The 27,539-nt window shown below is 38.0% G+C and overlaps 3 protein-coding genes across 7 annotated transcripts; 2 read left to right on the top strand and 1 right to left on the bottom strand.

Moving 5' to 3' along the window:
• Nucleotides 1-116: 116 nt before the first annotated feature.
• Nucleotides 117-8,626, top strand: fbxw9 (F-box and WD repeat domain containing 9). 3 transcript variants are annotated; one of them, XM_051941108.1, is made up of 8 exons: nt 117-445; nt 620-737; nt 1,978-2,110; nt 3,596-4,610; nt 5,349-5,497; nt 5,635-5,838; nt 5,913-5,978; nt 7,650-8,626. In XM_051941108.1, exons 2-8 carry the CDS (start codon nt 631-633, stop codon nt 7,722-7,724), a joined length of 1,749 nt encoding a protein of 582 aa, XP_051797068.1. In that variant the 5' UTR covers nt 117-445; nt 620-630; the 3' UTR covers nt 7,725-8,626. The 3 variants fall into 3 exon arrangements, with proteins under 3 accessions (XP_051797068.1, XP_051797067.1, XP_022070415.1); XM_051941107.1 differs by having other exon boundaries at nt 591-737; XM_022214723.2 differs by having other exon boundaries at nt 117-737.
• Nucleotides 7,490-10,183, bottom strand: LOC110965614 (guanine nucleotide-binding protein G(I)/G(S)/G(O) subunit gamma-7-like). 2 transcript variants are annotated; one of them, XM_022214728.2, is made up of 3 exons: nt 10,069-10,183; nt 9,880-9,981; nt 7,490-8,836 (listed from the first exon to the last, which is right to left on the bottom strand). In XM_022214728.2, exons 2-3 carry the CDS (start codon nt 9,976-9,978, stop codon nt 8,711-8,713), a joined length of 225 nt encoding a protein of 74 aa, XP_022070420.1. In that variant the 5' UTR covers nt 9,979-9,981; nt 10,069-10,183; the 3' UTR covers nt 7,490-8,710. The 2 variants fall into 2 exon arrangements, with proteins under 2 accessions (XP_022070420.1, XP_022070419.1); XM_022214727.2 differs by lacking the exon at nt 10,069-10,183 and having other exon boundaries at nt 9,880-10,062.
• Nucleotides 10,184-12,789: 2,606 nt separating this feature from the next.
• On the top strand, nt 12,790-23,167 carry dhps (deoxyhypusine synthase). Of its 2 annotated transcripts, XM_022214726.2 has the most exons (10): nt 12,790-12,946; nt 14,430-14,629; nt 15,426-15,578; nt 15,922-16,043; nt 18,267-18,363; nt 18,477-18,563; nt 18,950-19,055; nt 19,127-19,230; nt 19,890-20,015; nt 21,533-23,167. In XM_022214726.2, exons 2-10 carry the CDS (start codon nt 14,435-14,437, stop codon nt 21,626-21,628), a joined length of 1,086 nt encoding a protein of 361 aa, XP_022070418.1. In that variant the 5' UTR covers nt 12,790-12,946; nt 14,430-14,434; the 3' UTR covers nt 21,629-23,167. The 2 variants fall into 2 exon arrangements, with proteins under 2 accessions (XP_022070418.1, XP_051797069.1); XM_051941109.1 differs by lacking the exons at nt 12,790-12,946; nt 14,430-14,629; nt 15,426-15,578; nt 15,922-16,043 and adding an exon at nt 17,531-17,678.
• The last annotated feature ends 4,372 nt before the right edge of the window (nt 23,168-27,539 follow it).

Below are 27,539 nucleotides of genomic sequence, written 5' to 3'. Positions count from 1 at the left end.
AAAATAAAAATAGTAATTAATGTTATTGTTATTATTATTATTGTTATTATTATTATTGATGATGATGATAAAAATAAAAACTAAAAACTGACGGAGTGGTTGATGACGACATCTTTCTACACCGGAAGTACTACTTTGAATGTTTTCCTGGACTTTGCGCTGCTGACAGAAGACAAACAGCAGCTGTTTTTGCTGAATTGCTTCCGTCTTATTTAGGTTTATATTATAATAATGGCTCAGTTTTCTTAGCTTGACTCTGGCGACAGCTTGTTTCCCGCGGCTAGCGTTGTGAAAGCTTGTTATTAGCATCTTAAAGCTAACGCTAACCTCATGAAGTTACCTCAGACGTTTCCTGGTTTTTCTCTGAATATATTTCTAACAGACAGAAGCTGAATTCACAGCTTATCCTGAGAAACTGAAATAAATCAAAGGCGTTATACTCGAGGCAAGTGGCTAAATCTTTCTTCCAGTAATGTGCCTGTGGATCTGAACCGATGGAAACGAAGCTAAGAGCTAACATTTAGTCATTTTTAAAAATGATTTCAAACCTTTACTACACATTTAGAGATTACATTGATGCTGGCTTTCAGTGCATGAGGTGTTGGTGTTGTGTTGGAAGGAGAAGAGGTGATGTCTGAGGTCAGGGTTGATCTGAAGGAGCCGGAGGCAGAAGCTGATGGAGACCAGACTGGATCTTCTGACCAGAGCAGTGAAGCTTCCAGACTGGACCTGCAGGGGTGAGAATGTTTTCTGGAGTTCTGCCCTCAAACACCTGGATGTTCATATCACTGCACATCATGAGACACAAAAATATAAAAGCAACATGCACATGGTGTTCTTCTCTGACTCAGCGAACAAGTTAAAAATCCTATTTCTGTAGCTGTAGTTGGAAAAAAAAGGTTAAATTTAGACATTTCTGCACGAATTTGAAACTAGAGTTAATTCAGCCCCTCATCAAGTGTGGCTTTATCCCTCGTGTCGTACTGGGGGTCAGAATTGACCCGTTTTAAAGTTTGAAAATGTGGAAAAAAATATTTTCACAGTGAAATTTCTGATGTCCACATTTTCAGAATTTTTGGGAAATCTTTGAATATTTTTTGGTGGAAAAAAAGAAATATTAAAAATGTTTCTTAAGAACATTCACAAAAAAATCAACCAAAATCCAGCGAATTTTGGATTTCTGTTGATTTTTGTTGTGAATGTTCTTAAAGAAAATATTAGAAATTTTACTGATATATATATATATATATATATATATATATATATATATATATATATATATATATATAATCACTTTAGATATTTTTAAGATTTTTTTGGAAGATTTTTACTCATTTTTTGAAAATATTTCCAAGAATTTTCTTGCCAAATTTTGGGGATTTTGTTAAAAATTAAACTTTTACGGAATTATTGGAATTTTCTTTCCTCCGAAAGTTGCATAAATTTTCAGAAATTTTTTTGCCGATTCTTTTTTTTAAAAAATGTTTTCAGACAAGGGAATTTTTTGGTGCCCGTAATTGAGGACAGCAGGAGGGTTAAAGGACAATGGTGACATTTTTATTGTGACCTTTTGCCACCATTGTGTTTTCTTTGTGTGCCTTTGGTATCATGCTTTTAGTGTGGCTGTTTACTTTTCACCTGCCCTGCGACTGCTTATATAAATGATCATTGCTGCTATATTCCTGCATGTTTATGTCTATTGCTGCCTAAATAGATGTTTATAAACATGCACTGTCCCTGTCAAATAAATAAATGAACATTGTGTGACCAGTACACAGATGTTCCTATAAAACACCTTAAAATGCAGCTTATTTATACGACACGATTCTCAGATGACAAGTGAAAGATGAGAACAACTTTTTAGGGCTCTAGACCGGCCCTTGAATGTCCACAGCAACACCGTTCAGTTTAATTTAATAAAATCTTACATACGTCTTCCTAATAACTGAGCCTCATCGGTCTTCTTATTCCTTCCAGGCTGCTCCCTGCATCCTCTGCAGATGTTAGTCCTTCTGCTGAGCCGAGCGGCTTGCTGTCGTTGCCGTGGGAGATCTTAACCCACATCGCCTCACACCTCCCAGCTCAGTGTGTCATCACTGTGCTGCCAAAGGTGAGCTACAGGTGTTTTCTGGGCCCATTTTTCTCCCAAAAAAATCCTATAAAGATGTCACATCATCATCTAATCTTCTTGTCCACTTGTATTACCTCGCTAACTGGATAATTAAATCCTAATCAGTCGATTTCTGTCTTTCACTGCACACAGGACTTAGTGTTTTTCTGGAATACACAAAGAAACATGAATAAATTTCCACATATACACTACTGTTCAAAAGTTTAGTGTCAACTAATACAGAACAACTTTATCTCATTTTGAGCAACTATAATTCATGCACACTGGCATTTAAAAGTTTGGGATCACTTACAAATGTCCTTATTTTAGAAAGAAAATCTTTTTTTCAATGAAGATACCATTAAATGAATGATACAGTAAATCCAGTGTAGACATTGTTAAGGTGGTAAATGACTATTGTAGCTGTAAACGGCTGATTTTTAATGGAATATCTCCATAGGGGTTGTTATGTCCCTAGTCTAGTGGAACCATGAACACAACATGATACGCTCTGGACTCAGCCACCCCCAATGAAGCCAGCCTGGAAAACTCCTGAAAAGTGTACAAAAAGTTTATTTTTCAAACAGAGCAAACAAAAGTAACTTAAAACTCCCAGTAACATAAAACGCTAATTTTATAAAGCGAACTCTAAACGGGAGTTCCTAGAATAAACAATTACCGAAGCTTAGTCACTTACAAGTTTTTGGGCTTCCTGCCCCTACCACAGAATCAGTCTCAAAGTCTATCACACTGACACACAGAGCTGGTAGCGGGCGGCTGGATCCAGAGAGCACTGAGCAGGTTGCAGCAGCTCGTATTTGTAACTTCCAGATAGGCTCTCAGGTGGAAGCAGTCCAATCAGCCCCAGCACCAGGATCTAATCACTGCTGCAGATCCACAGACACAGCTACTGACTCTGCTGGACAGCCACACACACACACACACACACACACACACACACACACACACACACACACACACACACACACACACACACACACACACACACACACACACACACACACACACACACACACACACAGGAGGAGGAGAGGAGATAAAATTTCTTCAACATAAACACAACACAATATGACCCAGGGTCATCACAGGGGTACAGAGGAACATTTCCAGCAACCATCACTCCTGTGTTCTAATGCTACATTGTGTTAGCTAATGGTGTTAAAGGCTCATTGATGATTAGAAAACCCTTGTGCAGTTATGTTAGCACATGGATAAAAGTGGGAGTTTTACTGGAAAACATGGTATTGTCTGGATGACCCCAAACTGTTGAACAGTGATGTTTGTGTTCTTGAAGTCTAGCAGAAATATTGGATGTGTTACCTTCTTCATGAAACACTTGAAGACATTTTATATGCTACATTTATTATTTTCATCTACTAGTTAGCAGTCCTTGTGTTGGCTTCTTTGTTGCTGCGTTTCTTATTGAGAATTTAATTTAAAATAAAATATTCCCCTTTCCTTTAGGTCTGTCATGCACTCAGTGATGTGGGTAATGACAGCACCGCCTGCCAGCTCCGGGCTCAGAGACTCATCGGACCACGAGCAGCCTTCCCAGTGGGACCAAGGCAGGGCTTCGACTGGCCCACTGCTTGCCTGGAGTTAGAGCAGCTGATAACCTGCTGGACTCGAGAAGCAGATCGTGTAGCCAAACAGAAACGAGAAGGTGAGGAGGAGCGGGAGCAAGCGAGGAGGGAAGGAAGAGATGATGAAGCAGCCGCAGAAGGACAAGAAGACAACGGAGAGGATGAGGTGGAAGGGGTGGGAGTGCCGGCGCAGGAGGTGGCTTATGGTGTCGATGAAGAGATGGAGATGGCGATAGAAGGGGAGGATGGTGAAATGCAGCCAGTCCAAGGCGACGACCAACTAGCAAGACTGAGAGAGGAGTTGGAAGACAGACTGGAGGATGATGCAGCAGCACTGATGGAAGAAGGAAGGGACCCCAGGAGGGTTTTTCCGGCTGATGAGCTGCAGGAAGCAGTTCTTAATCACCAGCAGGACCTGGCAGAACCCGAGAATCTGGGTCACGGAGGGCAGGTAGAGGTGATGCAGCGTCAGTCCCCCAGAAGTCCCAGCCCTCCCCCAGCGCTGGAGTGCATCACGCTGCCTTCAGCCCACATCGCCCAGACCAACGCGGTGCTGTTCCTCGGAGGGGAGGGGAAGGTGTGCGCCACGGCCTCCAGAGACTGGAACGTGAAGCTGTGGGATCTGCAGGCAGGAACTAACGGAGCGCTCCTGTACACACTGGGAGGCCAGGGGAACTTCAGCACCCATCGGGGCTGGGTCTGGTGCCTGGCGTCCCGGGGGCCCCTGCTGGCCTCGGGGGGCTTCGACAGCACCGTGAGACTGTGGGACCTCCAGGCCGGCGGTGCAGAGAGAGGCCTGATCCGAGCCGGAGCTGCTGTCCTCTGCTTGTCCTGTCAGCCGGACGTCTTACTGGCTGGAACCTTCGACAAGAAGGTCAACATGTACGACCCCAGAGGTGAGGGGCTCCGACACGTAGCTCTTTATAGTTTAGTGGCTCAGTGTGCGTCACATGGAAAGTAACGTTTTCTAAATGTTGCTCCATATTAATTAAAGTTGCTCTAAAGGAGTTACAGTTGCTCTGTATTATTTAAAAATGCTCGATAATAATTAAAGTTGCTCTGTAATAGTCAAAGTTCTTCTACATTAAAGTTGCTTTAAATTATTTTAAGTCACTCTCAAGGAGTTAAATTTGCTCTGTTTTATATAAAGTTGCTGTTTCATGCTACAAAGAAATGCATTTGGTGTAATTCAGAAGTTTTAGTTTAGTTAATATTAATAGATACATTTGCTCTATATTAACTAAAGTTCCTCTAAAAGAGTCAAAGTTGCTCCATATTAGTCAAAGTTGCTCCATATTATTTGAAGTTGCTCTATATTAACTAAAGTTCCTCTAAATGAGTCAAAGTTGCTCCATATTAGTCAAAGTTGCTCTATAATAATTAAAGTTGCTCCATATTAGTCAAAGTTGCTCTATATTAATTAAAGTTACTCTTAATGAGCTAAAGTTGCTCTATATTAGTTAAAGTTGCTCCAAAATAATCTAAAGTTGCTCTATTTTTGTTGAAGTTGCTCTAAATGAGCTAAAGTTAACGATGCTGAACTTTATTTGTCAGAGTATTGATTTGTTTTACGATCCTGGTTATTGAATTTTAAAGACAAACTGATTCTGATTGTGTTTAAATTTCCTCCACAGCTCCTGACCCGCTGATTAAAAGCCTCCGTCTCCACGGTCACGCTGTGATGTGCCTGGCAGCGGACGACAAATACATCATCTCTGGGAGTAAAGACTCCACCGTGGCCGTGTACGACCGCAGGGCAGGCAGAGGCTTGAAGAAACTCCGGGTAGATGCAGAAACAAACACACAGTTCCTAAGGAGTTTATATTTATGTGCAGATACAGAATATACATATATAATACAATACAGTACAGAAGATACCTGTACGCCCTGACTGAATGCAACCAATCGCTGTCTTTGTAGCTGAGCTCCTACCTGATGTCCATGAGCTACAGCGGCAGTGAAATCTGGGGAGGAGACAGCAGCGGGATGCTCCACTCCTTCTCCATGCAGGCGGGAACCTTCAAGCCTCTGTCCCAGTTTGACGTGGGACACACAGCTCTGATCACCGGCATACAGAAGACACCTGGAAGCCTCTACACCTGCTCGTCTGATTGGACCATCAAGGTAGGCGGAGTCTCACTGTGAGCTCATTCAGCTGCAGCCCAACCGTCGCTCATCGTCTCTGCTCCGTTCTGCAGGTTCACATTCCCTGTTCGCCTCCGAGGACGTTGTGCACCCTGCAGCACCAAGCCGCCGTCCACGGGGTTAGTGCTGCACCTTCATGTCACTCTGATTTCATCAACAGTTAACTGCAGTCTTAAACATTTTCCCTCTTTAGTTAAATTCTAGACAATAACTGCCAAAATTGTGTGGGAAACATATTAATTTGTATATAAAACCCTGAAACAACAGGACAAAACTGTAAGTAACTTACAGTAATTTGATCTTTTACAATATTTTACTGTAATATTAGTAATAAATAATACATTTTTCTGTAATTTAATTAGCAAAAGAGAAATTTACTAATATTTTCCACTATTAAAAAAGAAAAATGAAAGATTTAAAAGTAGTGAATATGTTTTTTGTGTTATTTTACAGAGCGTCTTAGCTTTGTACAGATGATATCATTTAAAATCACAGGAAAAATGTGAATGTTGGCTATAAAAAAGAAAAGGGAAAAAAGCTGTAAATGATATCGATATTTTTGCAAATACTAATTTGTTCTTTTTCAGTCTGTGACCAAAAAAATGTGTTTTTCTGTATTTTAATTCACAAAAAATCTTATTTTGCAGAGATTTGCAAATATTTTTTCATAGTTAAAGTGTACATTTAGGATTGAAAAATAAATGTTATTTTAGAGACTTTCCCTGGTTTGCTGTAAAAAAAAAATCATTTAAAATCACATAAAAAAATATTAATTTCTACTGTGAATAATATCCACGTCAGAAATCTTTATTTTTCCATATGTGAATTTTTTAAAAAATATTTTAGTATTATTATTTTCCTGCATTTATTTTGCAAAAACTGTTATTATTTTACAGACATTTTTAAATATTTTAAAGACGTTAATAGATTGATGGATATTTAAATAAATAAATTTGGTTTAGTTAAAATACAGACAATATCTATTAAAATCAGAGCAAAAGAATGTATTAATGTAAAAAAAACGTCCGTAATTGTAAATCATTTTATAATGTGTGAGCATAAAAGTTAAGAAAAACCCAAAGGGTAGAGGGAGGAGGGGGACCCTGTAAATCCCCCTCGACCCAACTAAATTAATAATTGATCTTCAGAGAATCACTGGTCTCCCTACCCCCCCTCCTCAGCTCTCCGTCTAAAGGGTCCAGTTCTCCAGCCCAGTGGGTCTGACCCACCATTCTGAAGAACATTTAAGCTGGTATTTCGAGGAAAATTCGCCTAGCCTCTCACTGCCTTCATCCAGACGCCTGTCCTGCTTCCTCTGATAATTAATTTAACTGAGTAGCCACTTTCGAATGGTTAAATTAACTGCCAGTCACGTCTGTTAACGGCAGCTTTTCCTCTCACTGGTTTCGACACTTGGTAAGTTGCTAGGTTAAAGTTTAGAGGTTAGGAAAAAACCTCAAGGATATGTTTATAATAGGCCACCCACGACCCCAAAGACTAGTAACCTTTCAGAACCTCTACTATTGTTATGCACTGCATGCAGGCATTTTTTTTGTATTTTCCTGGATTTAAATGAGCTGAAAATGTCATTATGTGTCACATTATATCAATAATAAAGATGAACAATCTATTTTTATTGGCAGTATTCTGGCTTTAATTTGATTGTAGACACACAGAAATATCAGTGAGTAGAAACATCTGTTTGTGTTTTTCTTTGCATTCAGAAATATCTTAAACTAATTAATCTGTTCGTCTCTGTGTCTTGGTTCTCCTCATATTCCTCCTGTCAGCTGAGCGTGGAGGCTGGAGTCCTCGCCGTGGCCTCGGGTTGCGGAAGTGTGGAGATCTGGAGGCCCAGGAAGTAAAAATGGGAAAAACCTGGACACTACATGACACCACCTGAAGCATCTCGACACCTGCTGACCTCAGTGATCCTCCTGCATCGTCACGTTTAAATAAAAACGTAGTTAAAGCTGCAGCGTTGGTCGGGTCCTTACATCCAAGCATGTCCACCAGGTGGCGCTGCGACTGATCGCGTGTTTCTGCCTGTGTGTGTGTATCTGATGAAGGCCGGACTCTGGTCATACATGTAAAGTTAGAGGCAGATCTTAGCATGTTCAGGCTAGTTGTTCATCACTTCCTGTTTCATGGTGGAGTGTCAAAATTCTGCCGGCCGCCATTTTTACACCGTCAGATGTTTGTGGAGCATTTTGAGAACTTTTGATCACCCATGCCTGGTGGACATCCTGGACAAATTTGAGCTCTGTCGGGGTTACCGTGTTTGAGTTTACAGCTTTTGAAAATGTCCAAAAATGACCCAAAAACGTCCAAAATATGACACGTAATTCAAAATGGCCGACTTCCTGTTGTGTTTCGGGCATGGGTGTCAATCTCGGACCCTGAAAACAAACATCTCTGTTGTCCTGCAGACTGGCCGGCCACGTTGACCGAGGCAGAAGAGATAACTTATGAAGGTTTTCAGCTGAAGTTTTTGGAAAATGGCGCTTCCTGTTTAATTCAACGCTGCTATTCAGTTTTCTACATGTTTCCCAAACCTCCTTAAAGCTGTTTATTTATACACTACCATCACATCTACTCAGCATCATCTCATTTGTGTGTCTCAGTATACCTCGTGTGCATTAGTTCTGACAACATTTCATGGTGTGGATGCCGCTGTAATCCTGAATCTATAAATCGTTTACTTGACAGATGAAAAACACTGACAGACTGTTTCAGTGGAGGATGCATTAAATCTAGTGAAACTCCAGCGTGTGGTGGATTATTGGCTGCGTTTGTAGACGGTTTGTGGCTTCACTCTCAGACAGAAGTTGTTTGTTTCTGCTCAGACGTGTCAGAGCAGCACGCAGGTCTTCTTGTCTTTGAAAGGGTTGGACGAGGCAGCGATGCCGGTGAGCAGAGGGTCGCTTCTCCGGTGCTCCTGACAGTACTGGACTAAATCTGCTGCTGTGAGCGAAATCTGCAGGGAGGAAAGGGACGTTTCTAATGCAGGCGTGTGAGTAGAAACAATTAGAATTTAGTCCTAGCATGCAGAATGTGACTTTATTCCATGCATCTGGAGTTAAAGTCAACATGAATGGAGCGATTGCAGTATAAAACGACCTAATTATTGCAGCAATGTCTGTTTAGCAAGGTAAATGCAGTATTATGTTTACTCATATTTACTTTAAAACAGTTACTTTAGTGTTTCTATTGATTTATTTAATGTTGTAGAAGGAAATTATTTTTAAAATTTGAGCCTTCAGTTACAAGGTTTTGACTTAAATCTCAAAATAGTGACTTTTTTCTTGCAAATTTTGACTTAATTCATGCAAAATTAAATAATCTTGCAGTCTGTTTTGTTAAAAATACAAATAATATTTGTTAAAATCACAGAAAAAGTATTAAGTTACATGTTTACTGTTAAAAGAAGAGCCCCAAACTGTAAATAATATTCACATCGTCTTTGTTTTTATAAATAATTTTCTCTTTCACAATGTGTGATCATAGAATGTATTTGTTTTTAATTAGTAAAAATTATTATATAGATATTTGCAAATATTTCAAAGAAAGTTTTGTATATTAAGGTTTAAAAATCATTTAAAAAATAGATGTTATTTTGCAGTGTTTACCTGTTTTTTAAAAAGTACAAATAATATCTTATAAAATCACAGAAAATAAGTAATAAGTTACAAAAAGGGCCAAAACTGTAAATAAAACAACAAAAATTTGTATTTTTATAGATGACAGTTTGTTCTTTTATAATGTTTTTCTGTTAATTTACATGTTTTTTCTGTATTTTAATCAGCAAAAATATAATTATTTTGCAGATATTTGCAAATATTTTAAAGAAGGTTATGTATGCTAACTTTTAAAAATGGTTAAAAGAAATCCATGTTATTTTACAGCGTTCCTGTTTTGTTAAAAATACAAATAACATAACAGCAGAAATGATTCTGAATAACTACTTTACAAACTGCCGTTGTATATTTGGTCCTTCTGCAGGTTCAGATCCTTTCATACCTTGAATCTCTCCATGCTCGCCTCCACCCGCAGCTGATCCACCAGTTTCTGAGCCTGAATGATGCTGCTGCTGCTGCTGCTGCACATCTTCCCTGACATCACCTCCAGCGTGGAAAAACACAACAGAAAGTCAAAGGAAACATCAGCTTTCTTGAGCGAATTAAACGAGAAGCAGGAGAAGCGGTTTACCTGATCCACGGAGCAGAGAATCTGCCCAGAGCAGCTCCTGACTTCCTGTTCTGACCTCTTTTATTCACCGCTGGGGTCGGTTCAAAGCCTCTGTGATGGAAAAGGTCAAACGGAAATGTCACAAACTTCACACGTCGCTTCACAGCCGCTCTGATGAAAAGATTCGGTCCTTCAGGTGAGCTGTAAACTTACAATTATCTGTTTGTTTTTCCTTTCTGTTAACAGGCTTTGCAAAAGAACGGATTTCCTGTTTTTCCTTCAAAAAGGGAAGTTTGAGGTTATTATTTGGCTCAGCGTTTGCAGAGATGAACTTAAAAGTAAATACACTATTATGTTTACTCATATTTGCTTCAAAGGAGTTGCTTCAGAGTTTCCATTGATTTATTTAATGTTGTAGATGGAAATTATTTTTTAAAATTTCAGCCTTTAATCACAAAACCAGGACTGAAATCTCAAAATGTTGATTTTTTTCCTCACAAATTTTGACTTAATTCTCCAAATATTATATTTTTCCAGAAAAATGAGCACTTGTTTTTTTCTGAAAAATAAAATTTAATTTTTACAACAGACCTTTGTTTCCTTAAAATGGTCTGAAATATATAGTTACATTTTTACATTTTTTATTATTTATGTAAAAATATGATCATTATTCCATAAATCTAGTATTTGTTTCCCTCACCTGAGTTATTTAATGTTGCAGAAGGAAATTATTTTAAAAATTGGAGCCTTTAATTACAAAGCTAGGACTTAAATCTCAAAATATTTACTTTTTTTGCACAAATTTTGACATAATTTACCAAATATTGTAGGGTTTTTTTCTCAAAAAATGAGCAGTTATTGTTTTCTTCTTAGAAACATAATTTAATTTTTACAATAGATGTTTTTCCTTAAAAATGTCGGAAATTTGCAGTTTAATTTTTCTGATATTGGGATAATTATGTTCAAATATGAGGATTATTCCAAAAAAATATGCACTAAAACAGAAACAGCACAAAAACTTTTCCGTTCAGGATTTCATCCATGTGAAGGATTCTAATAGCTTTTCTCCCACACCCTGTTAACATTTTTAAAATGTTGTAATTATTAGAAATGACAGAATTAATGAAATAAAGAATTAAAAAACTAGTCTTCTCATAAGCGAATGTTTGTCCTGAGAAATATTATTTAAAGGGTTCAAATGAAGCTTCTGGTTCTGATGTTCAAGGAAAAGTTAAATTACATTTCACTGACAGACCTTTTTTAAAAATTTTTTATACATTGTGAAAACAGTGTTTGACATTTTACGTTCACGGTGTCTGAAATCTACTTTTCTATTTGCAGTAAAAAGGGAAATTTCTGTGCTTTTTTAAATCCACATCTGGTCTGCATTAGACCAGGTCGAGGCCAAAAACCATTATTTATACTGAACACATCTGGACTAGATTGCTCCTGAGAGGCGAAAGACTCTTTAAAACAGTTTCTGATTTGTGAAAGTCTGACTTTATTTATGAAAATGAAAGAAAAGGGAGATTTTTCTTTTCTTTTCACATCTGGAGTTTATTACACTCCATCCAGATCAGAAACTGCTACGCTCAGACAGGTTTGTTGTGCACTGGATTGACCTACAGAGGCTAAAGACTCTTTAAAACAGTTTCTGATTTGTGAAATCTTTGTTCTATTTGTGAAAATGAAAGAAAAGGAGATTTTTCTTTTCACATCTGGACATCTAAAACTGCTGTTTTTGGAGGAGGAAAATCTGAACCAGATTATCCTGCAGAGGGCAAAGATTCTTTAAAACACAGTTTCTGATTTTTGAAAAAGCAAAAAGGGAGATTTCACTACTTCTTCCAAGCTCAGACCAGGTCCAGATATAAAATAATGATGCTTAGACGGGTCAAATCGGAACTGATTTTTCTTACAACACAGTCTGTGTGTTTTTATTCTATCTATGGGAAAAAAAGAGAAGAATTAAGTGTTTTTTTAAAATCTCAACAATATAGGACTAAGTACAGATGTAAACCCACTTTGCTTCGATGAGTCAAATCTGAAAGTAGATTATGGCAGAGAAGCTGGAGATACTTTAATGCACAGTTATGGGTTTGTGAAACTCCAAAAAAGCTCGATTTCACAAGGTATGTGTCATATAAACCACATTAGGGTTGTGCTGGGGCGGAATGGCTCAAGGGGAAGAGGCCATGTTGCAACCAGAGAGTCACCGGTTCAATCCTTGGCCTGGAGCTCATGTTGAGACTTGAGCAAGACACCAAACCCCTAACTGCTCCTAATGAGCCGTGGTTAGCGCCCTGCATGGCAGCTCCCTCATCAGTATGTGATAGCAATCTCATTGTACACTGTGTAATGACATGAAAGACATTCTTCTTAGACCAAGTCTAGATCTAAAACCACAATATTTAGACAGCTTGAATCTGGATTATTGTCCATTAGAGGCTAAAGATCCTCAAAAATTGCTGATTTCTCAAAATGCAAAATTGTTCATTGGTTCTGAGAGCAAAAAAACCCTTTAAGATACACTCTACAACCTCAGCTTATAAAGTCATATTGAAAGAGAATAATCTCTGCAGTTATTTGAGCTGAAAACTGAAAGACACACGTGAGGATGCTTTGATTTATTTACAATAGAGACAAACATGAGAAAATACAAGAACTTTTTAACACATACACACACACGCACACACATCGTGTGAAAAAAAAAAACAATTCGCAGAAATACAACGTCTCCATATTTGTCCCTTCGCGGTTTCCGTAGACGGAGTTTCCTGTCACTGCGACCCATGCGATGTTTACAGGAGCACAAATCCTCAATATCTGTGTTGTTGTTCGTCCTGGCAGCCGTTTACTTCTTGAACCCTTCCATCACCTAGCATCTGCTCAGGAACAGGTTCGTTTTTAACTTTTCTTGAAACGTTTAATTGCGTTTTAAAGCTAAAAGCAGCTAATAGCTAGCTAGCCGGACTGCCAGCTAACGTCAGACCACATGGATGTTTTCATCCAGGTTTTGTTCTTTTACTGAGGTTTTAGCATCAATTTGTGATTTTCTAGAAACGTAAATCCCTCTTGGATGACATCCTTTCCCAGGGGGTGGAATTTAGCATGTAGAAAAACACGTTTTAGGTGATAAAGCTGATGCTATGTCTTTAAAAACACAGAAGCTGTGTTAGCCAGTTTAACTGTCTAATAGGTCTGATATCAGATGGTTCTATCATAAAGTTTACTAAACCCTCCAGATGTATATTATAGCTAAATAATATGACCCCTTTCTAAAATGTTTAATCTTCTGTAATGTCTTGTTAGTCCAAGTTGGGATTCTAAGACAAATATAATAACTGAAAACAATCCTAAACCCATATTTGCCTTTGTGTTAATAGATTATCATGTAAAACTGGATTATTATAGATGCATTTAGGTTTTAAATGCATTTTTCTGCTGTAGTTGGTGTAGATGGAGCTATTTTACACTGGTTGGTTGAATAGTCATATTTAACAGGCTTTAATGGCCACAACATCCAAATTTTCTGGTTTCATCTGTTGGTGTCAAAAAGGAAAAGACAATAATAAAATAAGTGTTTTAGATTATTATGTTTAGGCAGACTCCTGAACTCAAAACAATAACACAGTGTCACTTTTAATGGTTCAAATACTGCAATCTCCTGCCCATATTTATTGGATTTTATACTGTATTGTATAAATCATTTATTATAACCCTTATTATAGTCTCATTTTATATGTACATTTGATTTTATTATTATTATTGTTGTTAATTCATTTAATTTGTTATCAATACACTAGTGGCAGGTATTTATATTTTCATCATGCCCCCATGTATGATGACAATAAAGCTATTCTATTCTGACTGGTGAAACCACCGTCTTAAGTTGCTTTATGTTTTGCACGCTACAAGAAGCAAACGTTTGAGGAACAGTGAGCCAACAGGCCGGATAAACTAGTTGGTTCCTGATATGTAATTATCTCACTAATTATACTCAGAGCCTGCAGGAAGATTAATTCCACCGACACGATCTCCTGTGAAAACCTCCTAAATGTCTTCTGGAGAGCCTGTCCTTCTGGATGTCGGTGGAAACATTAAGTCACGCTAATCTTATGCTATTTAATAACGGATAGATCAGATATATTTTATTGGCTCACACACCAAACACATTTCTCTGTAGCAAGAATCAGCAACTTTGCGTAAAATAGAGCAACTTTAACTCATTTTAGAGCAACTTTAATATAAAACAACTTTAACTAATATAGAGCAATTTTAACTAATGTCACTGGTTAACTCAAACCTTTGAACAGTTTTGTATTGTTGCTCCATCAGGCCTCTACTAGGTGTCTCTAATTTGTTCCCTTTTATTTTTGCAGTGAAGATGGCAGACAAGGCTCCTTCTGTTGCCATGGAGGCCGTCCTGAAGCCCAGCTGTGAGCTTCCTGAGGACATGCCGAAGATCCGAGGCTACGACTTCAACCAGGGGGTCGATCTCCACGCCGTGCTGAAGTCCTACCTGCACACGGGCTTCCAGGCCAGCAGCTTAGGCCTGGCCATCCAGGAGATCAACAACATGGTGAGAGGAGCGGCTGCTATCAAACACATAAAACATACAGAATTTATCTTATTTACCCCTAGTAGCTTTGCACATAGTTTTGTTTTTTCTTGCCACAGTCGAAGTGATTTCAGGATTAATAAATACAAATACAGCCGCATAATAAAACCAGAAGAAATGCAAAAAAATGCCCAGAAAGAGTTTAAAACTGATGCAAAATGAAACAAAACAACAGCAGATGCACACAATTACTGAAAATAAATATGGAGAGCTACAAAAGAGCATAAAACAAAGACATACACAACTACAAAGACAGACAAAAAGTGACATCAAACAACCACAGAACGACAGAGACACATAAAACAATAAAAAAAGAGGTAAAAAAGACACACAAAATGACCAGAGAGAGACTAAAACTAATGAAAAGAGACACAAAATGAACACAAACAGCGATGAAGCATGAGTTTTATTCAACAGTAGCTCATTTAATTTGATATCTGCAGCATTTATCTTTTTAGAGGTTATAAATTCCACAAATGCCTGATTAGTTTCTTATTGTCTTCCTGTGAGGATTGCATTAGTTGTAGATTGTATGTAGTTAAAGGGGCTTCTCTACTGTGATTGGAGGGATTTATTTCTATAACAGTGTTTGTATATGGTTCAGTTTTTGTGTATTTTTGGTTCTGTGAATGTATTTACTTTTTTGATTTGACTTAAATTTTTTAAAGAAACATTTTATGCTCTTATTTTAAGAGAGCAGTCCAACAGCAGGGTGAAATCCTTTGTCTCTAATTTGACCTGTGGTTGGTCGCCACAGATAGAGAAGCGTCTGGAGCCGGTGGAGGCAGCTGAAGGAAATGAATCCGATGAAACTCCTAAGTCCGGCTGCACCATCTTCCTGGGATACACCTCCAACCTCATCAGCTCCGGAGTCAGAGAGAGCATCCGCTACCTGGCCGAGCACAGAATGGTACAAATTCAGCAGTAGTCATATTTCTACATTTTAATTTATATTTTATCCTCAGTGACGTACATCTGAGAGTAGATCCAACACCAGAAAAGATCTAGTGAAGAGAAAACAACCTGGAAAAGAACCATAAAACAAGTTCTAATGTGATAACAGGACTCTGGTGTCTGCAGGCAGTGCTGATGTAATAGAAACGTTTTATTTATTTTGAATTATTGGCAGCCTGATAGGTGCAAAGGTGTTCAGTGAAGAGCTGTTTAAAGTCGTTTGTTAAAGACTAAAAATGTACCCAGTTTAACAGGATGACTGTGATGTTTATCTGTCGCTTGGTGCTGCTTCCTGTCAGGTGGACGTGATCGTGACGACGGCTGGAGGCATCGAGGAGGATCTGATCAAGTGTCTCGCTCACACCTATTTGGGAGAATTTAGTTTGTCTGGAAAGGAGCTCCGTCTGAGAGGGATCAACAGGTTGGTGACCGCTTTACACTGCTGTGTTCATATAATATAATTATTCTAATTATTTTTTCTCTTCTTCTTTCTATAGTTATTTTCTTATTTTTATGATTACTATTATTTTTTAAATTTATTTTTCTTTCCTTCTACTCTTTTACTCATCTTTCTATAATTATTTTTTATACATACACACACACAGTGGGGCAAAAAAGTATTTAGTCAGCCACCAATTGTGCAAGTTCTCCCACTTAAAATGATGACAGAGGTCTGTAATTTTCATCATAGGTACACTTCAACTGTGAGAGACAGAATTTGGAAGAAAATCCAGGAAATCACATTGTAGGATTTTTAAATAATTTATTTGTAAATTATGGTGAAAATAAGATTTGGTCACCTACAAACAAGCAAGATCTCTGGCTCTCACAGACCTGTAACTTCTTCTGTAAGAAGCTCTTCTGTCCTCCACTTGTTACCTGTATTAATATCACTTGTTTGAACTCGTTATCTGTATTAATGGCACCTGTTTGAACTCGTTATCTGTATTAATGGCACCTGTTTGAACTCGTTATCTGTATTAATGGCACCTGTTTGAACTCGTTATCTGTATTAATGGCACCTGTTTGAACTCGTTATCTGTATTAATATCACCTGTTTGAACTCGTTATCTGTATAACAGACACCTGTCCACAGCCTCAAACAGTCAAACTCCAAACTCCACCACGACCAAGACCAAAGAGCTGTGGAAGGACACCAGGAACAAAATTGTAGACCTGCACCAGGCTGGGAAGAGTGAATCTACAATAGGCAAGCAGCTTGATGTGAATAAATCAACTGTGGAGCAATTATTAGAAAACAGAAGACATACAAGACCACTGATAATCTCCCTGGATCTGGGGCTCCACACAGCATCTCATCCCGTGGGGTCAAAATGATCATGAGAACGGTGAGCAAAAATCCCAGAACTACACGGGGGGACCTGGTGAATGACCTGCAGAGAGCTGGGACCAAAGTAACAAAGGCTACTATCAGTAACACACTACGCTGACAGGGATCAGATCTTGCTTCAGCCAGTACATGTCCAGGCCCGTCTGAAGTTTGCCAGACAGCATATGGATGATCCAGAAGAGGACTGGGAGAATGTCATGTGGTCAGATGAAACCAAAATAGAACTTTGTGGTATAAACTCAACTCGTTGAGTCTGGAGGAAGAAGAATGCTGAGCTGCATCCCAAGAACACCACACCTACTGTGAAGCATGGGGTGGAAACATCATGCTTTGGGCTGTTTTTCTGCAAAGGGGACGGGACGACCGATCCGTTTTAAGGAAAGAATGAATGGGGCCATGTATCAGGAGGTTCTGAGCCAAAACCTTCTTCCATCAGTGAGAGCATTGAAGATAAAACGTGGCTGGGTCTTCCAGCATGACAATGATCTCAAACACACCGCCCTGGCAACAAAGGAGTGGCTCCTTAAGAAGTATTTCAAAGTCCTGGAGTGGCCTAGCCAGTCTCCAGACCTCAACCCCATAGAAAATCTGTGGGGGGAGTTGAAAGTCCGTGTTGTCCGGCGACAGCCCCAGAACATCACCGCTCTAGAGGAGATCTTTATGGAGGAATGGGCCAAAACACCAGCTACAGTGTGTGCAAACCAGGTGAAGAACGTTTGACCTCTGTCATTGACAACAAAGGTTATATTACAAAGTATTGAGCTGGACTTTTGTTACTGACCAAATACTTATTTTTCACCATAATTTGCAAATAAATTATTTAAAAATCCTACAATGTGATTTCCTGGATTTTCTTCCAAATTCTGTCTCTCACAGTTGAAGTGTACCTATGATGAAAATTACAGACCTCTGTCATCATTTTAAGTGGGAGAACGTGCACAATTGGTGGCTGACTAAATACTTTTTTGCCCACAGTTTATATATATATTCATATATATTTAATTCCTTGTGTCCGTCTGACACACTTTCTCTCGCATTCACTCCTAATGTGAAATATTCAGATTGTCTTTCTTGCTGGAAGTTAAATGAGAAGATTGATCTTCTGTCAGTGTGGATGTAGCTGCAACTAGCTTAGCTTAGCTTAGCACAGAGTTCTTCCAGTCCTGATAAAGGACATAATGTAGGGTTAAGCAGGTAGATGCTCATATATTATATTATCATATAAAAGCCCCAGCTTTTCCATCTAACTTGTGTCTGTGTGTTTTTGTCGGTCTTTGTCTTCTCTGACTGTAGAATCGGGAACCTGCTGGTGCCCAACGATAACTACTGTAAGTTTGAAGACTGGCTGATGCCCATCCTGGACCAGATGCTGCTGGAGCAGAACACAGAGGTGGCTCTCACTCCAAAGCTGGGCTGTTGGGATGTTCCAGATGGGCCTTTAGATTTTTGTTTACACCATGAGAATTTTAATTTTTTTATAAACTTTGAGATTTCCTCTCTCAGGGCACCCGCTGGACTCCTTCCAAAATGATCCATCGACTCGGCAAAGAGATCAATAATCCGGACTCGGTCTACTACTGGGCGTACAAGGTCAGTCCTGGATTATATTAATAATGATTCTTAAAGGAATAGTTGTCAGCATCAGCCCGCTGCATATTTAGGTCACGTGAATCGGTATCCGTTCATAACGTACACATGCAGAGCACACGCCTGTGCTCAGTGTGAGCTCATTGTGTTTGTGGGTTCATCTGTATTAAATGTCACTATGATTTCTGATCATCAATAACTAATAAACAAATGCTGCATTTCTGACATCTGGGGGAATGAGCAGCCTTGGAGGAGGACTGGGCTCTCTGAATGCTTTTCTAGTTATTGGATATACGTACTTGTTTTTTTCTTGCTTTTTCTAACGCCATTCCTGGTGTCTACTGCGTGTTTTTCGCTGCAGATGAGTTCAATAACTGTGTCTTTTTCAGAACAACATCCCGGTGTTCAGTCCTGCTCTGACCGACGGCTCTCTGGGCGACATGATCTACTTCCACTCCTTTAAGAACCCTGGCCTGGTTCTGGACATCGTTGAAGGTGAGAAGAACAGCAAAGATCTCCATTGCAGCTTCAGTTTGTCCCGTCATGACTGTGTTTGTTTGTTCCAGATATTCGCAGGATGAACAGCCAGGCGGTTTTTGCCAAGAGGACGGGAATGATCATCCTGGGAGGAGGGCTGGTCAAACACCACATAGCTAATGCTAATCTGATGGTAAATACCTGCTGTGGTCTTTAGCTTTGTCAGGGTTGTCTGCAGTTCTGCAAACTCATGAATGAAATGAGCCACATGTCCGTTTATTTAACCTCCAGTTTTATGTACATGTGCTTTTCTTGATTATTTCCGTTTCAGGCTTTATCTTACTACACTGTGAAGTTATGTCAGTTATGCTCTGCTACATTCATTTGACAGCTTTTATTAATAACTGTTTACTAGATTAAGATTTTACATTAAAACAGGATGAGCTCATAAAGTAAGAAGCTCAAATTTTATAAAATATTAACATCTTCCAACTGTAACAACAAAAGCTTCCCACAGTACATTTAATTAGAATAATTAACACGTAGAACCGTACTCAAATATGCTATATTTCTTAATTATAAATATATTTAGCTAATGATTTAACTACATTTGATTAAAAACATTTTAAAGTGCACTTCATACAAAGATGGTTACCCAAAGCACTTTTGACGTTGTTTATTTTTCATTTCTTCTCAATAAAATGGAGATTTTTCTGTGAAACTGCAAAATCATGATGACGTTCAGAGAAATACAGTTTGATCCAGTGAAGCAAAGCTGCTCATAAACCTAAACCAGCATGCAGAATCAGTTTCCTGTCCTAATCCGCTCCTCTCTCCTCGGTTTCCCTGCAGAGGAACGGAGCTGACTATGTGGTTTACGTGAACACCGGTCAGGAGTTCGACGGGTCGGACTCCGGAGCTCGACCCGACGAGGCCGTTTCCTGGGGAAAGATCCGGACCGACGCCAAACCTGTGAAGGTACCGAGTTTATTTCAGCAACTTAGACCGAAACGACTCGGATGACGTCTGATTATTTGTTTGATTTTTGAGAAGGCTTCCTTTCATTTGTGTCACTTTTCATTTCCCAGACCTGAACTGTTTTTAAATATGGATTTTTGACATGATTTGTCAGCATTAGTCAAATAAAATCATCTAAAACAGACCTATGACAACGTTTAACAGGATGTTTTATGCAGTTTAAACGTGCTTCATGTACAGCGTTGAGTAAATGAACCCTGTAGATTTTTCTGCAGACAGTAGAGTCACATAATAATAATAATAATAATAATAATAATAACTTTATTTATAAAGCGCTTTCCGTCAAAGTGCTGTACACAGAAAAAAAAACAGATAAATAAAAACAGATAAAAATAAAAACAGAACAATAAAAAAGACATCAGTAAAACAAACAATTTAGGATTCATATGTAAGAGAAAACAAGTGGGTCTTCAGCTTAGTTTAAATACATTAATGGAGGATGCCTGCCTGGTTTCAGCAGGCAGACTGTTCCACAGTGTAGGAGCCCGGAAAGAAAAAGCCCGTTCCCCCACCGTCTTTTTACAGACCTTCGGGATATTCAGAAGTCCAATCCCCTGAGAATAGAGAACCCGAGCGGGGACATACAGATTCAGCAGGCTGGGTAAATAAGACGGGGCAATTCCAGTAACAGTTTTATAGGTTGGTAGCAGCACCTTAGTCTGCTCTAACATGAACTGGTAGCCAATGCAGAGAGACCAGCACTGGAGTGATATGCTCGTATTTGTTAGCTCAGATAAACACAATCTGAGCTAGCAAAGACACATTAGTGTCATCTGTACCTAATAACAGAGGTAGAAAAATATACATGTATAAAAATAAACAGAAGTAAAAAAATATGTCCTAAAAATGTAAACGTATGAATACGACCAAAAATATAAATATAAGTAGAAAAATGTCCTAAAAATATTTCCTAACAATAGAGACATACAGATATGACCTAAAAATATAAACATAAATAGAAAATTAACCTAAAAATATTTCCTAACAATAGAGACATACAGATATGACCTAAAAATATAAACATAAATAGAAAATTAACCTAAAAATATTTCCTAAAAATATAAATATAAGTACAAAAATGCAGTAGAAAAAGCTTGTTTTTATTTCACTTCTGTTTTTTTTCCCTTCTTTCTTTCATTTGACATCCTTCATTCCCGTTGAAATCAGCTTTATGGGGATGAAATGTGTTTAAAAATGATTTTATGTCACATCAGAATTTCCACATTGCTACGATCCTAAATAACAGTTTGCTGTGGACACGTGAAGCGAGAAAAAAGGACGTTTTAAACTCTTTTTCCTGTAAGCCTGAGCTGCGTCGCCCGTTTTGTCCTCACGGTGGCAGCGTCTGCACAGCCTTCCTGCTCTGCTGGCATCGAAGCGCCCAAACATAAATGTGGAGACTGTGGGCTGGTTTTAATTACGTATGACAGAGCGCTGATGTAATGATGTGTTCTCAGGTGTACGCCGACGCCTCCCTGGTCTTCCCTCTGATGGTGGCTGAGACCTTCGCCCTGCAGGCCCACAGGCTGACCGCCGGCAACAAAACAGAATAACCGGCTTCAAACGCTCCGTCAGAGACAACAAGCAGCTTTGTTCCTTCGTCTGGGTAATTGCACGCATGAGTCTGAATCTTTTAGTTGAGAGTAGCAGCTTACTGTGGGATGTAGTGAAACTGTAAGGGAACAATGGTGAGGTTTCCTCTTTAACGCCTGCCGTCCCCGTGTTTTCCTTTCTGCTCAGACAGCATCAGCACCAAAGAGACTGTTAGGAGGTTTGAGACGAGGCAGCCAAGAGTTTTATTTCCGTTTAACACACAGCATGTTCCTCTTTTCATTCATTTTACTTCACTGCTTCTGTGTTTTTATCATGAACCTGTTAGAGCAGAGGTGTCAAACTCATCTTAGTTCAGATCCACATTCAGCCCAGTTTGACCAGTAAAACCACAGCATAACAACCTGTAAATAACCTGTTTCCTTTGTTTTAGTGGAAAAATGTTCACATTTAAGGAATTATCTTTTTTTAAAAAAACATTATGAACAACCTGAAGTTTCTTAAGAAAAATAACTTCAGTTTCAACAATATTCAGTTCATCATTCCCACATTACAACTTCCAGATCACAGTTTATCTACAAAAAGGCACAAAACATTTCCTCACAGGGATCTGGAACTGAACCACACAGTATTTTACTTTAAAATAGACAAGAAACAACAAAAACAAGACAAAATATTACAAAAATGAGACAAACGACATAAAACAAAACAAAACGAGACGATAAATTTGACAAAAAAAGTTATAAAGCCACAAAAAAATTAGACAACACAAGCGAGATAAAAACACTACACAAAACAATGAATAAAGCAAAACACAAAATGACAAAAATGAGACAAAAACACGCGAGGCAAAGAGGAAGCAAAATGACGTGAAACAAAAGGACAAAAACGAGGCAAACGACAAGTCAGACAAAAACAAAACAAAATACTGCAAAAATGAGACACAAATGACAAAAAATAGACAACACAAGCGTTTTGCAAGTGTTCAGTGTGCAGTTAATGTCTTCTCTGTCATTTTTACTCCCGTGGGCCGCATTGGACCCTCTGGAGGGCCGGTTTTGGCCCGCAGGCCGCATGTTTGACACCTCTGTGCTACAGGATTAAAGACGGGGCTGAGCTGTTCATAGTTCAGGAGGTTTTTTCTGTGTTTAACGGAGGTTTAGTGAACTTTTACTTCTCTATCTGCTCTGAGTTAAAGGCTCCATGTGTTGTTGTACACTAATCTGATGCATTTAAGTGATGTTCAGGAAAAACAAAGGCTGTTAGCTGCAGAGAATGAGCAGTTTATTAGGTTAGAAATGAAACCGCTTGTCTGCCTTCACCTTCAGTTTAAATGTGTGAGTTCTGTCGTATTTTAATGACGCATTTCCAGGTGAGGAGGTGTTTCAGGACAAGTCTCTTTCTGCTTCCATTTCTCTGCCACTAACCCGATCATTGAATAAAACTGAACGTTTTCCGCCTCATTAAAGCAGATTTTATGGCAGAACAGTTGCATTGGGTTGTGTCATGTTGTACCTAAAAATAAACTTGTCTTTACATAACCAGTTTTCTCTTTTTTCTGTAATTGCTACATCTGAGCGTCTTTCTGTAAACTCTGACTCAGCTTCCAAACAGTCGACATTCCAAACAAACAAAAGCCCGTCATGCACTCCGTTTCTGCATCCAGTCAAAGAAAAAGCAGAAGAAGCTGCAAACATCTCACTGATTCTCCACTGAACGATGCTTCTGATAAACGCAGCGAGGCGGAGGGTCGATGTGTCGGTGGACTCCTTCCCTTTGAATCCAGAACCGTGATAAAACATTTCCCTCTGCATGCTGTGAGGAATGGACGCTTCCTGTGGCTAATCAGTGACTTCACTGCTAGATCTGGACCCGTTTTTCCTGTTGAATCTGTTTTTATTTTGTTCACTGGAGCCTCGTTTTGTTGTCTCGTTTTTTTTTTAAAGTGTCAGTTGTGGTTTTTTAGTGGTGACCTTTTGTGGAACTGGAGCTGGGATGAGGTCGACTTTCCCAAACCTCAGCGTCATGCTGCTTTTCCATTCAGTCCTTCTGGAGCAGGGGTGGCAAAAACGCAGCCCCCGGCCCAAAAACAGTTCTCAAAGAGTACAAATTACAGAGAAGACATTAACTGCAGATTGTGAATTAGTAAAACTATAAATTTAAAATAATTTGTAGACCATGACAAGTTGTTTGACCATAAAGTAAAATACTGGATTGTTCTTTTGTTGTTTTGTGTCTCGTTTTTGTAATATTTTGTCTTGGTTTTTGTCTTTTTTTTGTCTGACTTTTGTCGTTTACTTCATGTTTTTGTCATTTTGTTTCTTGTTTTTGTTGTTTTCTGTTTCCTGTTTGTCTCTTGTGTTTTCTTATTTTTGTCATTGTGTTTTGTTTTATTCATAGTTTTGAGCATCAGTTTTGTCATTTTGTGTTTTTTGTCTCACTTGTTTGTCTATTTTTTGTTTTTATTTCAAATTTTTGTCATTTTGTGTTTCCCTTTTGTCTCATTTGTGTTTTTTGTAAAAATTTTAGTCGTTTTGTTCCTTTTTTGTCAAACTTTTTGTTTCTTTTTTTGCTTTGTTCCGTGTCGTTTGTCTCGTTTTTGTCATTTTTGTGTCTCATTTTTGTAATATTTAGTCTTATTTTTTTTTGTCTTTTTTGTCATTTGTCTCATGTTTTTGATTTGCTTCATTTTTGTCTCGCTTGTTGTTTTGTTTCATTTTTATCACTTTTTTGCATGTTGTTTCTCACTTTTGTCATTTTGTGTCTCATTTTTGTAATGTTTTGTCATGTTTTTGTTGGTTTTTGTCTTTTTTTGTCTGACTTTTGCTGTTTTGATCATAAAATAAAATCCTATATCATTCAGGTCCAGACAGCTGTGACTAAATGTTGTGTTCCTTTGTAGACGCTCTGTGACCTGGAATGTGTAAATGATAAACTGAGGCTGAATGTTGCTGTTGTTTAGTTTATTTTTCTTAAGAAATTTCAGGTTGTGTTTTTTTTTTTATTATGCTGTGATTTTACTGATCTGGATCACTGGAGATCAAACTGGGCTGAACGTAGTCCTGAAGTAAGATGAGTTTGACCCTCCTCTTCCATAGTTTCCTACTGGCGGCGGCGGCTCTATCAGACGAGTTTACCCAGGGCTTGACAGTTATAAAAGATTTCCCCTTCAAAGGCGGCGGTGTGCGGATCCTCAGCCCTATAGAAATGCATGTTTGCTCTGTGCTTAAGGTTAAGATTACAGAGAGACTGCGAGGCTGGAATAAAGCGGCTGTGGATGAGCTGGAGTCACGCTATCATAATATTGTGTGGCGTCTGCACAGAGCAGACAGTGTTTCCACGCCTCCTCCTCTGAGGAACAATCAGCACACTGTGATGTGCAGAGAGCTGCACTCATAATGGCAATTATGTCTTCTCCTGGCCAGATCAGCAGCTTTTTCATGGTGAGAACCAAAGAGGCAGACAGAGAGGAAGAAGAAGAGGAGGGGAAGACGGAGCTGACCTGAACAGCTGCAGGGTGGAGCGCATCTAAGAGGGAACGCTAAAGAAATGTCTGCACGTTTACATATTTATGTCAGATTTGGAGTTCATAATTTATAAGTCTATCCTCGTAATAATATCCAGCCACCACATTCCAGGTAATAGATGAGTACTGATAGTATATGTAGAGCTTTAGCAAATACAGAGCAACTTTAATTCATCTACCATTCAACAGTTTAGGGTCACATAGAAATGTCCTTATATTTGAAAGAAAAGTGTTTTTTCCCCCCATGAAGATCACATGAAATGAATGATAAATCCAGTCTAGACATAGTTAATGTGGTAAATGACTGTTCTAGCTGGAAACAGCTGATTTTTAATGGAATACCTCCATAGGGGAGCAGAGTTTTAGGACGTAATTTTCTACTTATGTTTATATTTTAAGGACGTTTTTCTGCACTTACATTATTATTATTTGTAATTTTATATGCTTTGTCTGCTGCTTTAATTTCCCTAACACAATGTAGATTTTTACATGTTTTTGATTTTCTATATATGTTTATATTTTTGGGACATATTTTTCTACTTATGTTAATATGTTTAGGAAATTTTATTCTACACTAACGTCATTATTATTATTATTATTATTATTATTATTATATTTTTATTTATTTATATATCTTTTTAGTCATGGTAATATTTTTAGGATATATTTTATCACACTTACATTTTTTATTATTAATTTTTTCTTCTTTATTTTTCGATAATGATTATTATTATTATTATTATTATTATTATTATTATTACCATTTAGATTTTTATTTTTTATATATTTATATTTTTACTTCTGGTAATATTTTTAGAACATATTTTATTACACTTACATTTATTTTTGTTTTTATTATTAGATTTTTCTATTATATTTTTCTATTATTATTATTATTATTTAGATTTTTATTTTTATATTTATATTTTTACTTCTTGTAATATTCTTAGAATATATTTTATTACACTTACATTTATTTTTGTTTTTATTATTAGATTTTTCTATTTTATTTTTCTATTATTATTATTATTATTATTATTATTTCTAAGAATTTGAATAGGAGCAGCTTTAACTTCCGTTTTTAGATCAATAAATTATAAAGAAAGATGAATGTTTAAAGTGCGTGTCTTTTACTTTCTGTTTCACTGTCAGCTGTCTGATGAAGCCCAAAAAAAAGAGCCAAATAAATGTATTTATGACCCGTTATTAAATTATGATTAACATTATAAAACACATTACTGCGTGTCTTCCTGAACCCAGTCCACGCCCTCTCTTTACTCTCTTTTCCTCCCCTCTCCTCTGCAGCGTCCCGGCCGCTTATCTCCACCCTTGTTTACCTGTTGTGTTGCCATGGCAACCCCCCACCTGCGGCAGCAGGTGAGAGAGGGCAAGTGCGTGGGCGGAAAAGAAAAAAAAAGAAAAAAGACGCAATGTATTCGGTGAGGAGGGGCCGGAAAGATAAACGGAGAGATACCGGAGGAACCGTTCCCGCGGTAGAGACGCTTCGGAGGAACCGGAGCGCGTCGCTTCTCAGAAAAGGGAACTCGTCCGTCGAACCGCCGCCTCCTGTGACGCAGCCGCTCTGTGATGACGGTCATGTGCCCGCGTTGCCATGGCGACCGACCGGCAGAGGACAAACATCTGGGCGGCTGCCGTGTCACGGCGAAAACCGCGTTATCATGCGTTGCCATGGAGACGGACAAACGAGCAGACAGTGTTGACAGGATTCAGTGGAAGATTAAACCTTTTCTAGATAAGAAAAGCACACCGTGAGAAAAATAAAACCTTTATTAATAGATTTATTCAACTAGTACAGAAAATAATTAGTAACGTCACAGAAAAAAGTCTTATTTTATTTTATCTTGTTCAAAAGACAAATAGTGTATTTTGAAGTTTGAAAAATGTATGTGTTTATTTATTTATGTATTTTAACTGTATTTAGATCAGTAAAGCGCTTTATTTTAGAGATGTTGGCTGTTATCTGGAAGAGAAATTACAGGTATTAAGTGGTATTACAGAATATTTTTTCAAGTTTTGCACTTTCACAAAATAACAGACAATAACCTTTAAAATCACACAAAAAACTCAAATTACCTTGAAAAAAAAACAGGCCAATGCTATAAATAATGTCCACGTCAAAAATCTGTATTTTAAAATAAATGTTATTTATTAAATGTTTTTTTAGCACTTGAGTGTAAAATTCCACTTTTTTTTTTTTTTTTTTTTTTACTGTGGATAAGAAATTCAAAAAAATTGTTTTGGAGATACTTGCTGTTATTATTAATATAAATTATGTAGATTAGGATTAATCATTTTTCTAAACAGTTATTTTCCCTGTTTTGTTAAATTGCAGTTCAAATATACAGACACAGAATTTTATGTTTGAT

The sequence above is a fragment of the Acanthochromis polyacanthus genome, chromosome 21, assembly GCF_021347895.1.
Source record: "Acanthochromis polyacanthus isolate Apoly-LR-REF ecotype Palm Island chromosome 21, KAUST_Apoly_ChrSc, whole genome shotgun sequence".
Taxonomy (NCBI): Eukaryota; Metazoa; Chordata; class Actinopteri; family Pomacentridae; genus Acanthochromis; species Acanthochromis polyacanthus.
Note: the sequence above shows the minus strand (reverse complement) of the source record. Positions and strands in the feature narration are given on the sequence as shown.

Coding starts and splice junctions, on each gene's coding strand:
- fbxw9 (XM_051941108.1), top strand. CDS start 631: ATGTCTGAGGTCAGGGTTGATCTGAAGGAGCCGGAGGCAGAAGCTGAT. Junction 738..1,977: donor TCCAGACTGGACCTGCAGGG/GTGAGAATGTTT, acceptor TATTCCTTCCAG/GCTGCTCCCTGCATCCTCTG. Junction 2,111..3,595: donor TCATCACTGTGCTGCCAAAG/GTGAGCTACAGG, acceptor CCTTTCCTTTAG/GTCTGTCATGCACTCAGTGA.
- LOC110965614 (XM_022214728.2), bottom strand. CDS start 9,978: ATGTCAGGGAAGATGTGCAGCAGCAGCAGCAGCAGCATCATTCAGGCT. Junction 8,837..9,879: donor CGAGCATGGAGAGATTCAAG/GTATGAAAGGAT, acceptor TCCTCCCTGCAG/ATTTCGCTCACAGCAGCAGA.
- dhps (XM_022214726.2), top strand. CDS start 14,435: ATGGCAGACAAGGCTCCTTCTGTTGCCATGGAGGCCGTCCTGAAGCCC. Junction 16,044..18,266: donor CGTCTGAGAGGGATCAACAG/GTTGGTGACCGC, acceptor CTCTGACTGTAG/AATCGGGAACCTGCTGGTGC. Junction 18,364..18,476: donor TGCTGGAGCAGAACACAGAG/GTGGCTCTCACT, acceptor TTCCTCTCTCAG/GGCACCCGCTGGACTCCTTC.